The sequence below is a fragment of the Parasteatoda tepidariorum genome, chromosome 7 (assembly GCF_043381705.1).
Source record: "Parasteatoda tepidariorum isolate YZ-2023 chromosome 7, CAS_Ptep_4.0, whole genome shotgun sequence".
In the NCBI taxonomy this organism is placed as follows: domain Eukaryota; kingdom Metazoa; phylum Arthropoda; class Arachnida; order Araneae; family Theridiidae; genus Parasteatoda; species Parasteatoda tepidariorum.
Genome location: NC_092210.1, coordinates 45,776,666 through 45,791,313, shown reverse-complemented (window position 1 = coordinate 45,791,313; position 14,648 = coordinate 45,776,666). Strand labels below are relative to the sequence as shown.

Sequence of the window (14,648 nt, the reverse complement as noted above, 5' to 3'; positions counted from 1 at the left end):
TAGTTATACTTTGAATTAACATTGATTATATATATGATTAAACTAATAATAATTAAAGTAAAAGCAAAGTAAGTCTGTCAAATCAGAAAGGACTACATTTAAGTTACCGTTTCTTATTTAATTACGTACTGATCCTGATTTTGTAAGAATGCTTTTCTGAATCACCCGTCCCCAAAGGGTTAAGCATTCCTCTTATTATTTTTTAAGTACTGTAAAATTTTAGAGATTAAATTACGTAGATTCATAGTCAGTAAAATCCATTTATCATAAAATATGTCTTTTTTCCTTAAAATATTATACTGTTATTTTATATAAAAAATATTAAAANNNTGTATATATATATATAGTATTTTTTCTTTATTTTGATATAGAGGCTATTGAAATTTCTTGGATATCGAAGAAATTTCAATAGCCTCTATCAAAATAAAGAAAAAATACTCTGAAAACAAAAACCGTATCACAGTTTTTTTCCCGGAAAAAATCACGGACAAGCAGTGGCCAACCAACAAGTTCAAAACAGAGATCCATTTCATTCGAAAGACATATCGACCTTCTTTTCTTTTCTGAAACTTTCCCTCCTTTCTTAACATGAATGGCATGAAGAAGAGGTTTTGTTTGAAAAAAAGAGATTGTACAAAAGGCCAAACTTATTCAATATATCAAATTGATTTATCTGTTTCTGACCACGTATATTTTAACAAAAAGCCTTCTCTGCAACACATGAAAATTAAATATTGGCGAATTCTACCAAAGAATTGTAAAATAAATAATTTATATTCTATGCAGGATGCAATTTTTTATTATGCATTTGATTTTTTTTCTTCGATGACCTTAGCAACATTTTTACCTTGTCCCGACCCAAGTTGGGTACAAAATTTTTCCTATATGGATTCCATATGAAAATGTACCAAGGGACCAATATTGGGATGTCTAGATTTTTTTATATTGATCCTACATAGGGCCAATATCTGCCTTTATAGGACTTATATGGGGAGTATAAAGAATATAAAATATTGGGTCAATTTTACGATTCTTTATAGGGACGATATTGGTTGTGAAGCCGCTGTAAAATATCGGGTGATATATAGGGTCAATATCGGAAAATAACGGCCCTATGAACCCTTACTAAGGCAAGATTCGTTTAGATCGGCCCAAGTTATTTTGCTGCTAGGGATATTCGTAAAATCAGAATTAGGTCTGCTGTTCAACGCTAGTCATAAAATGTGTATGATATTCTATGCATATCATGCTATGTTTATTATAGATAGATATACCAATCTTTTTCTCTTTTTTCTATACAAAATAATTTTTGCAGCATATTCTGCGCCAATATAACGGCAATAAATGTTGTTTGGAGAATAAGACCTATAAGTGAAAATGGATTACGAAGGTAATTATTTTTTTCTTATAATTCTTTCATATAATCTTAGTTTAATTTTCTTATTAGTAATCTCTCATGCATCCTATATTTTTAATAATATTATGTTATAAATATATAGCAGTTTATTTATCGCAAGTGATAATAATATATGTTATTTAGTTACATTATATAATAACATTATATAATAATAAATGTAATTAAGGCAAAATGTGTAATAATAAAAAATTTTGTTTGGGTAATGTATGTAACTTAGTAATAATAAGTATAGATTAAGGGAATTAGAAATTAAAACTTATAAATGTTTCTTTGCTATGATGCTAATTATAAATGTTCTATCTTTTTTTCTGTGTATTATGTATCTTTTTCTTTTTGTATATTTTTGTACATGAAGAATATATAATTTGTAGTGAAACGTTTTTTAAACTTCTTCTTATAGATGTTTCTTTCAAACAAAATAGCGTTTTCAATGTTTCTTTTAAACCAATAGTACTTTAAAAATAATCAGTGATTCCTGAAGTAATTGTCGAGCTTCGAACTTCCATAAATTCTGAACATTGCCTTCGTAAGTTATAAAGAGCATGATAAAATTACAAGTGTGTAATACTTTTGCAACAAAGAAAAGCTTATGAAAGTTGCAAATGCTTGAAACTACAGTAAGTGAGCAAAAGCAAGGAAAATAACTTACCAAAAATGAAATAAGTTAGCCAACTCTTTTAAGATTTCTTAATTTAGCTAAAATATGATAAATATGTCAACGTATGAAACATTGGTAACTTAAAAACTTCAAGCTAAAATGGACAATGTATGCAACTTTCAAAGATAGTAAAAAATGGCCATTGTGCAAAACTCTTATAGCTCCTTAAAAACAAGTTTAAATGGCCAACATGCGACACTGACGAAATAAATAAAAAAATAAGGTCGTTTCATGCAATTTGAGATATCTTGCTGCCAATGGTTCTTTATAATACACTTGCAAATATTAAAAGATTAAAACTTCATTCGCTACAAAAAAAATTTAAATAGGTTATAATAGTCGATATTTTTCAAACTGTAATAAAACAGGTGCCCATTTTCAAGACTTGCCAGTTGTAAATGCGAAGAAAAAACTAGTGGTTAGAAATATAAAACTGAAAGTTTCCAACAAAAAATGGAAAAAATGAAGATGAGAAACAAAACTAGAAAAACCCCTGTAGCCGAGAGGGAAAAAAGACGAAAAACAGAAAAAAAACGCAAAAACTATACTAGCTAAGGGTATAAAGGACAATAGTAGAGTATTGTCCTTTCTTGTAATATAAAATATGTTTATTGTCCAAAATATTATGCTAATTTGCCTTTCTCAGTCTTTTCGGGTTTTATTATTCTGTTGTTTTATCACCATCGACAAAATAATTATTTAGCAGTATAAGTAATTATTTTATTTTAATCAAAAGTGTGCATTTTGCTTAATATAACTACTTATCATTAGCATTAGATTAATTTTGAAAATAGAGTTTTGGAAATGTTTACTTTATACAGATACCGTTTTTCAAATTTTATTACCAATACCGATTTCTAGAAAGTACTTTCCTAATATTTAGAAAAATCTGCTTTTCTCAAAACTTATTTGAAACTTTTATTTATCTATTCTTCTAAAACATTTCGTAAATATTTTAGAAACGTTTCAAATTGTTTTAAACCATGAAACATAGAATCTATTGCAAATGGATTAGAAAAAAAAAAAGGCTTAATAGTGAGACACTAATTCCCCGAAACGAGTTAGTTGATTTTACTTCTAAAGGGCTATTTGGGGGCTATAAGGGCCTAATTATGGAGTTTTCCTCTCTTTATAATGCAAAAATGGAGAAAATTCATTAATAATCAAAATTTATATCCTCTTTATGAAAATCAAATCGTATTCTTCTACTAACTCAGTATTAGTCTTCTAGGCTGGATTATTGTTAGTGATTACTTATTGCATCCAATCGACTACATCACCAACGGTGATAATAATAGATTTTAAATCAGGAGTATTAAGAAAACAAAACAATCTCTAACAAACAATGTATTCAATATCTTAACCAAAAATCCAATAATTGTAAATATTATTTTAAAAATAAATTTTGCAAGCTTTAGATAAACAGATTTTGTAATTGTGTGCAAAATGTCATAGACAATTGTTATCAGAAATAAGTCTTGAAGTCGAAGAAAAAAAGAAAAGAATCGTTGTCAGGAACTGAAATCCATAATTAGAAAAATATCATCAAACAGGAAATTATCAAAAATTGAGAAAATATAAAAATCCAATTGTCCCCATACGAAAAGTGTTGTTAATACATATATGTAAAAATAAAACTAATTGCTTGTGAAAATAATTGCTTGCGTTTAATAAATCGAAGTTTCAAAGTTTACTTTCTAAATTTAAAATAATACCTTTTCTAAATGCATGGAAAATAAATTACAATACAAACACAATCTCAAATAGCAAATATTAAGCTTTTATTTCAACTGATACTTTAAATATATCAAAAAATGAAAACTTCCAACATTAAGAAGATTGTGACATAACTTCTTTGAAGGATAGTATAATTATGAGGAAATTTTTGAGAGCAAATTTTACTACCTAAAACGCAGAACCTTCTCGAAAGTTAGTCATTAAGCAAAAAAAGTAGAAAAATGATTAAATTGGGTTTTGTAAAAGCCTTACATTAGCTCTTTTCTTGAGATCTTGATGAAAGCTCTCTTTTTACGAAAAAAAGATATGCTGGTGGATGATAAAAACAAATTTGCATATTTTCTTTCCTCTCATAGAAAATGTTAAAATAGCTAGGTTATTATGGAAAAAAGTAGAAATATTAATAAAAAATAAGTATACTTATTTTTTAAGAAAAGTCGAAGGGGTTGGCTCACCAAAATAAAAAAAACCTTTTTTAACGTTTCATTAGCTAATATTAAGGCTTATAACCTTTTTTTTAACATATTTCAAAGTAACATGGTGAATGGTTTAACATGGCAAAGATATATCGTAATACTAAAGGATATTAAATTAGATTTTTAAGTCTCTTCAATATATCTGTATATGAAACATAAATGAAAAAAAAAACATGTCTGTAAAAGTTTTTTTACTAGGAAACTAGCTTTCCCAGTATCACTAAATTTAAGATGATCCGTTTGATTAAATATAGGTACTCGGAGAAAAATATCCGGTAAAATTACAGTACTATATTTGTGGTAAAAAAAATCGTAATTTTTGTTAATAAAACCAAAATACATGGTATTTTAAACCATTTGTTTGGTAATTTTTTTCTTTTATATGGGAAAAGTTTAGCGGAAATTCTGGATTTCAAACTTGTAGTTCTTATTTCCACTCATCAGTTAAAATACAAAACTGAAACGTTAATTTAGTAGAATAAATGGTTTTACATACTCTAAAGTTCCAGTTTTTTAACGGCCACGGAACACTTAATCAAAATTCTTTTGATGGAACCCTGACTTTGAATTAATGTTTATAAGCAGATGTAAATATGCTAAACAAAAAGAAGAACTTCAAATTAATTCGAAAACTTTTAATGTGAATGAATTATTTTATTGTTTCATAAATAAGTTCAGTTATGTTTGGCAGTTGAATTTGCAAGTTTGCCGAAACTCTATTTTGTTGTTGTATAAATCTAGTAGCTTTTACAGTTTAAATTAAAATTGTATAAAATTAAGCTGAATTATAATATTTGAAAAAGAACTTATAAATTGTGAGAAAGGTTATCTCGAAAAATAATTCTTTATTCTTGAATTATGATAATTCATTTTGAATTTCAAAATTCAGTGAGAAATACTGATGCAATAATTTTAAAAAGCATATCATTCAGCAACTAATTCAATGTATTGTTTTTTGAAAAAAAAATTATATCTTTTCAAATTTCCTATCTAAAGTTTATTGCAATATTATGTAAATAATTCTACGAAAATATTAAACAAAAAATGGATTATTTTCCGGATACAGACCTATTGCATGCTTCAAAAAATTCTTACTGGTTAAGAAAAAAGTTCTAACTTACAGAACCCCCATGACCTTTTCACGGAACTCTAGAGTTCCTCGGATCATTATTTGAGAACCATTGCTCTAAGGCATGATAATTATAAATTGTATGACCATGGTTATTGTTATTTTTTCTAAGTAATTACCAAAGCGCTTCAGTGAAAATTATCGAGATTTTAAAATTCCTATAGAGGCAGATACACAGTAAATTTAACCATATTCATATGGTAAATTTAACCTTATTTTTTTCTCAATGTAATGAGCATGCCTTTACACCAGTGGTGGTTACGGATTAGTTCAATCTTGCTAAAACACAACTGTCTAGTATTCTTATTTCCTTGTGCACATACTTACACCAAAAGTGCGTTACATTTCACATCAGGTGATGGTTACAGACGAGTTCAGTCTTGCTGAAACACAACGGTCTCGTATTCTTATTTCATTGTGCACGTACTTAGACCAAAAGTGCGTCACATTTCCACAGCATTCGGACAAGCAAACTTATTTGTTTATCATCTATAAATGTCCTACATTATTGAGAAAAGTAATACGCATATTTAATATATTTAAATACCAAAATCACAATTTTATATTAAAATAAATTGAATTTATCAAACAAGATCAACGTAATTATTCGTTTTCCCCAGGACTAAGTTAGAACAAGTAAGCTTATTTTAATTATAAGTAATGTCGATCTTATGTTTGCCATCATTAACTAATACATGGCTGATATCTGAAAATGAAATTTGAATCACTGTATTAAACAAATTACTTCGCATTAGTTTGTTAATAAATAAAAGAAAATTAACAATTTGAAACGTTCTATTTACCTTCAAGCACATTCTTTCGTTTTGCAAATGTACCAAGTTGAATTTTATTCCAACGAATTTGTAAGGGTAATAATTTTTCATTTCATTTCTTTTCTTCAAATGCAAAATGAGAAAAAAGAAGAAAAAAACTGGATTATTTCTTCGAATTATGATTTGAATTATGATCGAATTTGGAAATTCAGTTTTATGTTAGCCTTTTAAATCTATCGATTGTCAATGCTTAAATTTTTAATCTTCAACACTTGAAAGTTTACTTTTTCAGATTTGTTACAATTTTACTCTTTTTCTCCACTTAATTTTTCAGTTCTTTTTTAAAATTATTTACACTTAATTTTTCCCTTAGTTTCACATTTGTTTCAAATTTTTTGTAATTTATTTATCCAAGAAACATCAGTATTTATAATACCTGCATAAATGTTCTACCATATTTATATAAAAAAAGACAAATTTTGTAAAAAAATCGAAAAAGAAGCTACTTTTAACATTTTTATCATTAACACAGTTAATAAAAAAACAATTTGGTGTTTTGGATCTGTTTCTTAATCACGCAATAAAACTGAACCAGAGTGTTTCGTTGATAATATTAGTCTATACTTACAAGACAAAATAACAGTTACCGGATAATTAAGATGAAAATATCCAGAAAGGTATTTTCAGTAATATTTAATAAATATTTGCATTATGAATTTCCTCCTGCAGATATGAACTTAAGCGTCTTTGGCGAAAATGCGAGTGATTTCAAGAATTCCAGTGGTTACATGGATTATGACCGAGACGAGTCTTTCAACATGTATTTCTTGGATGAGCTCATACCAGTGGCTCTTGTGTATGGAATAACACTGGTCGTGGGATTAATTGGAAATATCTTAATTATATACACGGTGGTGAGTTTCCGTAGGATGAGAACCATCAGCAATGTCTTCTTAGCTTCTCTAGCAACGGCAGATCTTTTGGTGGTTATTATATGCGTACCAGTTAAGGTAAGCAATTTTTATAACTGAAATGCACATTTAATTTTTAAATTTAAAAAATAAAATTCATGCAATTTTGAATAAAATATTTTGTTTTTGTTTTGGAGAATAAAATTTATTTAAACAATTTAAGTTGTAAAGATATCCTAACATTTTACAGGGAATTTCATAATGAACGAAAATCTTAGTGGTTACAGGAGGTGACTTCAAATATGGTAAATAATTTGCGCCAACTATTAATAAGATTCTCAATCAGACACGAAAAACGTATTTTCTCTGAATAAACATGTAAAGATATCTTTTATAAATTTAGACTCTTCTCCCTCAAAATATGGGAGTTGATAAAATTTCGAAGTAATTGGATCATAAATTTATGGACAATGAAACTATATTTGGTCATAATTCCAAACAATGGCTACAGCATGTAGAGTAATTTAGGATAACTATAAGCTAACTGTGCGAGCCATGGCGACTCAGAAGGCAACCCGGATTCGAATCCCAGCTATGGCTGGTCCATACCAACTTATGCCGAGCACAGTGCTGACGTAAGATATCCCTAGTAGTTGACTCATCATTGGTTAGATAGAGTACCCAAGCCACCTACCTACCGATGGGAGGTTTTCATGGTTTTCCGCTCCATGTAGCACATATGTGGACTAACTGCATCAAAAAGACCTACACCAAGGTAAATTTTTCCCATTACTCCACTATTAAATTAAACAATAAAAAACTAAATATAATTATTTTTTGAGTGTAGTTATCTGTGGGTAAATGGGTTTCATCAGTAAATGCAATTTTTAAATTGAATTTATCATTAAACCAATTTTCACTCGCTCTCCTGAATTAAGCTTTAAGGGTCATAATTTCCAGAATGTGGCCTACTCCCCCCACCCATACTTCAAGAGTTAAAAATCCAAATCTGTGAAATATATATTATGTTATTTGTAACACATGAAATATGCGTTAATATATTACATATATATAGGTATATATGCTGATTCAAAGAGAGAACGTCTTTGTGTCCAATTTCGGAACTAAATTAATAATAAGAGCAGATTAATTTGCATATTAGAGGTCACCTCCAGGAACGATTAAGATAGACACTTAGTTTATGAAAATCTAATTATTAAAACATAAGTATTGCAGGTCATATTTTTTTCTGCGCACTGTAAGGGGGAGTGGGGTCAATTGTAACATTTTTTACTTAACTATTAACTAACAAAAAATCCAATATATTGTTAGCATTAATTGACAGACGAGTAAAGTAGACTATCCTCTACTAGAAAAAAAAATATACCTTATTTAGAATGCTGTTATATTAGTTATTAACAATTTCTGACAGTAGTGCACTTGTTACAATTGTACCCATTTACGGGGTCAATTGTAACAGTTAATAAATTCAACTGAAACATAATTAATTTTCCATATTATTATAGTTGTGATATATTTTTTTATTGATCAAAATAGTAGTGATATTTTAGGCGTAAAATTAATAATGAGCATAGACCTAAAGGGTTAAACTTTTAACTTTAAGGGGTTAAAAATTTTAATTTATGCTGTGAAAGGTGACAAATAAAATAATGCCCGTGCAACATAATATAAATGATATAGGAAACTATTGGTGGTTCTTAAAGAGTTAAGTAATGGTTTGTAAACATAAGATTATTTATTTTCAGCTGTTACAATCGTCCCTTTACTTATTGTTACAATCGTCCCCAAGACGCCATTTCAGCTTCATTTGTTAAAAACAATGCTAGTTAATTAAAAAAACTAATCTTTTTTCTGAAATGTTAATTAAGGTGTCCACTTACATAGTCGGTTAATAATTTTTATTTGTTTAAACAAAATTACTTTGTTACAATATAATATTCTAATACCAAAAAAGTACTTACGTAGCGTGAAAATATATTTTGTGACGTAACTCTTTTAAAAGTACATAAAAATGGTTGCCTGCAGGGGTGTACATGTAGATTTATTAGATACACATTGTGCGCCACCTAGGAACCAAATCTAGAACCCGACACTCGAAATTTTCGCTCTATTACAATCGTACCCTGCTACAATTGACCCCACTCCCCCCTACGTATAGCATAATAATAAGAAAACTATTGTTATTTTTTATCTATTTAACGCATGAAAAAGTACAAATTATCCCATGAAAGCTATGTGTTTTATAAAGTTTGTAAATAAATTTATGTTTATTGCCTTGATGCGAGCTGAACTAAGATTAATGATAATCTAACAAAATCATGAATGAAATAAGGAATTTTAATTAAAAAACTGTTCAGAATATCTTAAAATTGCAACATATTCCGAAACGTCCATCTTTAACAGATATTTTTTAAATTCATCATAAATGATTTCAGAATTGAACAATGATTAGGAATTGTAAATTAGATTTTAATTGATGAAATAAGCGAAAACTTTATCGGAATCCAATGAATCACAATTGATAAAGATGAGACTGACAATATCAACGGCTGTTTGTCTACCTGATGAAACTGGGAGGTGTTTCTTATAATCGCATTATAATTTCACGTTTGTTTCCCTAACAATTAAACTGGTATTGGTATTTTTTGCCCTTCTTATTGAACAGTGATTTATTAGATATCTAAAAGGTTTTTTTTTCCACCCAATTAATGTTATTAGGGATCAGAGGGATTGATGTTATTAGTAAAATCAAATACATAAATTAGGGATCAGAAATTAATGTTTACTTCAACATTAATTTCCGATCCCTAATTTATGTATTTTATTTTATAACCAGCGTTGAAAAATCAACAGAATTCTAAGCTTGTGATTATTAGTATTTAACTCCGTACCCTTGTAATTTTGAACCCTATCCAAAACACAAGCGAAATCCTGGGCCAAAAATTTAGACAAACTAACCTTCGTGGATGACTTTTTCATGGAACTAACACGCATTCGCGTTACATGCACTTGAAAACCACAAAAAGATTCCGTGGTTAGCATGATGGCAATTGGATTCCAGACTTTGATATCTCTACCACCGAGTATATTTTATGTCAGCACTGTGGTCGGTGTGAACCGGGAAAGGAATTCGTATCCTCCAGCCAACGCTGAGATTCGAACCTGCTCACCTAAATGGGAGGAAATTGCTCTATTCCCTGAATCGTTGTGATTATCTCCTTCAGGAAAAACAATACAATCATCTCATTTGACGTGTTAGAATTTTTCATTTACATCAAAGTTCAATTTTTATTTACATAGAATCTGGGGACCAAATCTCAAATAATATTTGAATGATATTTCACGAAAGATTATTTATAATATTGTTTTTTTTTTCTGAAAAGTTACGTAATACTTTTATAATAAGAGTTTCATAAATTAAATCAACTATTTCCCATTCAAATATTCTGAAATATTTCGCTTTCTAAGGTTTATCTAATCAATACACTTAAGGTGAAAATAATGTAAGATTCTTTTCATGATTAATGTATACACTTCTGACATCAATTTGCAGAAAAACCTTTAGAAGGAAGATATATTTATAAAAATTGAGCTGTATATACTTTTTCCTATCCCTTACAATTGGTTTCGATAATATCTTTTATATTCAAAATGCTATATTCTGGCAGATTTAATTTAAAAATCCAAAGAACATATTTTTGCTTAAGGCTAAAAGCAAAATAGAACTTTTTTGTATGAAATATTTTTCCAAAAAGTGCAAGAGATATATTTCACAAAAGAATATTTTTATAAAATCCAAGTACGTTTTTTAAACTGTAAAACATTATTTTTTCTAAAATAAGTAGAAACAACTATCTACCTTAAAAATGTGCAAATTATGAAAATATTTCAACTTCAAAAGTTTTTTCTATACTTGAATAATACAAATTGGAATATATATATATATATATATATATATATATATTTACATATATATAGAGAGAGAGAGCGAGAGAAAAAGAGGACATGGGAAAAAATATAAATATTTTTAAAAAAAAGAAGAAAAAAAACTCCAAAACAAAGCTATTTTAAAATATATTTAATTTTTTTTGAAAATAAGAAAATTAAAGTCAGAAAGCAAATTAGGGGAAGGATACAATCTCATCATCAGCCCACACGAATATATCTTCAAAAAAGAGTGCTTTCTATAATTTTTTTCTTCTTCTTTTCTAAAAATATTAAAATATTGTTTCATATTTTCTTTAAATTTTTTACTTGTTATTACTTGTCCATGTACTTGCAGCTTATGCACAGTAAATAAATCTTAAAATTATTATTCTTAATTTTCTTTGTTATGCTCTCTTTTCTTGTATAAATTCTTTTACTATATACATGCTGAAACGAAGAAAAAATACTTTTAAATCAGGAGGTTGGAAACTGAAACCATTTTGCCGGAAAAGGAAAGTATTGCATCAAGGAAAATATTATTTTAAGGCTTCTGTTTTCCTTAAGGTAGGATCAATAAGGTCATATATGAAAAACGCTTTATTTTTTGCTCATACTTATGAGCTTCTGAATTTAGAGCTAATTTAGAAGACGAAACATTAAAGGAATCTTTGTGTCCGTGTTAGTGCCCTAATTCTTTTTGGACAAAAAATTATCTGCCCTAGTAACGAAAAACTCTTAAAACTATAAAAGCTTTTGAAACTGCATGAAGAAAAATTCTGGTAAAATTAGAGATCAGTATATTCGTCAGATTTCTGGCAAAAATTAATAAATAAAATTTTTAAAAAAACCACACATTTCGGTAATAATATCAAATTATACGATATTTATACCCTTCATCTGGTAATTTTTCCGCTCATATGGCGACTGTTTACTTGAAATTCTGGTTTTCAGGACTATAGTTCTCTTTAACACACATTTAGTAAAAAAAAAGAGTAAAGTAAAGGATAAAAGATTTATTCTTTATTTTACTCTTATCCTTTACTTTATCCAAGAGTGAAGAATTTTTAATGTACTTTCTCCGCCAGAAAATAATTAATTCAGTTCATTTTTTTAAATTTTATTTCATGGAAGCTGGTATGAGATTAGAACTTTTTTAATCACATCTGTTAACAGTTTTTTTGCCCCTCAGATTTTCAGTTGTTTTAATATAAAATTAAAATCACGAGCTCTGTTAATCTTTATCTGTTTTTTCTAAGTACCTAATTATATCTGCTCTGAATTACATCCAATTTCTTCCGTGCACCTATTACATGATTTTTTTATTAACTCATTACGTAGCTCTCTACTGAATTTATTCGGCTGTTAACGAAGATACTCATCCATTGATTCACGAAAGTTCTGATTCATTCATTCACCCCTTCATTAAACCAATCACTGACTGAATCGCTTCCTTTCTTCTATCGATCCTTTCTTCTTTCATTTCCTAAGTATGAGACTGGGACAGCCTGGTTAGTAAAGCGTTGGGCCCGTGTCCAATAGGTTGTGAGTTTTATCCCTGAAAGCCGAAGACACCCTGTGTAGTTAATGAGGAAGTCTGTACATTAAATCTGTAGGATCACAAAGTCCTTCATGTTCCCATAACAAATCATACATCAGAGGGTACTGAATTGGTGATTGATCGCTCTCTGGTTCAGGTCCAAATTGCGATCTGTGGATGAATTACTAGAAGTATGAATGGTCCCACTCTTTAAACAGGCTGTGTATGTGGCTGAAATCCTATTCTTGACCATAGATGGCACCACTGAAAAACAAGAAACGCATCCTCTGCCTTAAAGTCTCCTGGTTTCTCTGAGCAGGCTTACTGATATATGGCAAGTGGCATTGAGAACAACAACATTCTCTAACTATAAAAAAAGTAATTCATATTAAGCTATTAACGATAAGTATAGAAGCTAATCAATGATCACAAATTACTTTAGCTTAAGAGCGAACTTATATAAACTTGTTATAAAAGCCATAACTTAAAATAAAAATGCTTTTTTTACATATATTTCAGTTTGGACAACTATTTTCTTACTCTTGGGCACTCGGTGAATTTGGTTGCAAATTTGTCCACTACGTGCAAAACGTCTCTGCAATTTGCTCCGTTCTCACTCTCACATCTATGAGTGTCGAAAGGTGGGTCAATTTTTTATTGTAAATATAAATTATTTAAGTTAAGAATAAACTTTGTACAAATTTAGCTACGAATTACAGTAAACAACAGAGAATAGTCAATAATCTACTTAATATAATAAAAAGTGCAAAAAATACAAAACAGTATTGATTAGATGGTGAATAAAGCTAAAAAACATGATCTAAGTATGGAAATGGAGATGGTTCTATGAACAATAACATTTCTCAGTGTCAATGCTTAACCCTGAGAACGGTTCCTTTTTTTTTACACAACCGCAATTGTATATTAATTTTATATTGTTTTGAAAATTACTTATGCTACGATAGACTGCAAAACAAAAAAGAAATGCTTGAAACACCGCTATAAAAGTTGGTTTTACAATAATGAAGTCCAGAAAAAGAGCTTTTATTTTAGAGGCCAACAATAAAGAGCATACAAAAGTTCATTATTACTGAAGAAAGTCATGCTCGATTTATCAACGCGTATAGGGTGCATAATTGATTTTGGGACAATTGGATTATTGGAACAAACTTTAAAGGGAGGTAGAGGTCATCACATGTATTAAGAATTGTGTAGCAACCCATGGTCGGAAACGTCATGGGAAAGTGGTATGGCAGGTAGATTATACAGACACAAGACAGAGATGATCTGAAATATTTATTTGTCAAAGATATTACAAGTGCTGTGGTAGTTGATATGTGACAGTATCACAAAAAGTTTAACGTTTCCAGCATTGCAAGCGATGTATGAGTTACACCATTGGACCATGGTTTGGCGGACTCGCTCAAATACACCAGAATTTTGTTGGATATCCTCAGCAGCACAGATGATTCTTACAACCAGATCCATTTCGAAATCCACAGGTGTTACGTACACAGCCATTTTTCAGTGCACATCAAAGAAAGAAATGCATGCTGCTTCAATCACGAGATCTTGGTGACCAGGAAAACCGGGTGACCATGTCCAATCCTACAGTGACCAAACACCTGGTTCAAATGTTCAAAAACACATCAGCCATAATGGGGAGATGGCAAAAGATTAAACAATTGCAAAATGTTTAGATAATTTGCTGACGTTAGAGGTAATGGCAGCAAGTAAGATCCAATTAAGAAGACGCCGACGACATCAGATCACGCCCATAAATGCGCAATGTGATGATTGAGCACACCATATCGCGCGAAGTACGCCTCTTCCGTAAATAAAACGTACTAAGGACGGGAAAGGTACGCTTTGGCAACATTGGCCAAGATACCACTGTGCAAAACGCACAAGCAGAATGATCTGTGGGGATCAGGGATTGAAGATGGTATAAGAGTAATACTTCACGCTGCGAAGCAAGATGAACATTATTTCGAGATCCTCCTACAGCAACTGCAAACGCTCGCCAGCTGGTAATCGGATTACTTTGAACGGTATCGAACAC

At 29.6% G+C, this 14,648-nt stretch overlaps 1 protein-coding gene across 1 annotated transcript in view; it reads left to right on the top strand.

The window, feature by feature from the left end:
• Positions 1–14,648, top strand: part of LOC107451260 (QRFP-like peptide receptor) — an 87,362-nt gene that overhangs the window by 49,379 nt on the left and 23,335 nt on the right. Inside the window, exons 2-4 of the mRNA XM_016067306.3 lie at positions 1,316–1,390; positions 6,920–7,200; positions 13,106–13,227. Coding sequence (XP_015922792.1) covers positions 1,378–1,390; positions 6,920–7,200; positions 13,106–13,227 — 416 coding nt within the window. The 5' untranslated portion in view covers positions 1,316–1,377. The remainder of the gene's footprint in view (positions 1–1,315; positions 1,391–6,919; positions 7,201–13,105; positions 13,228–14,648) is intronic.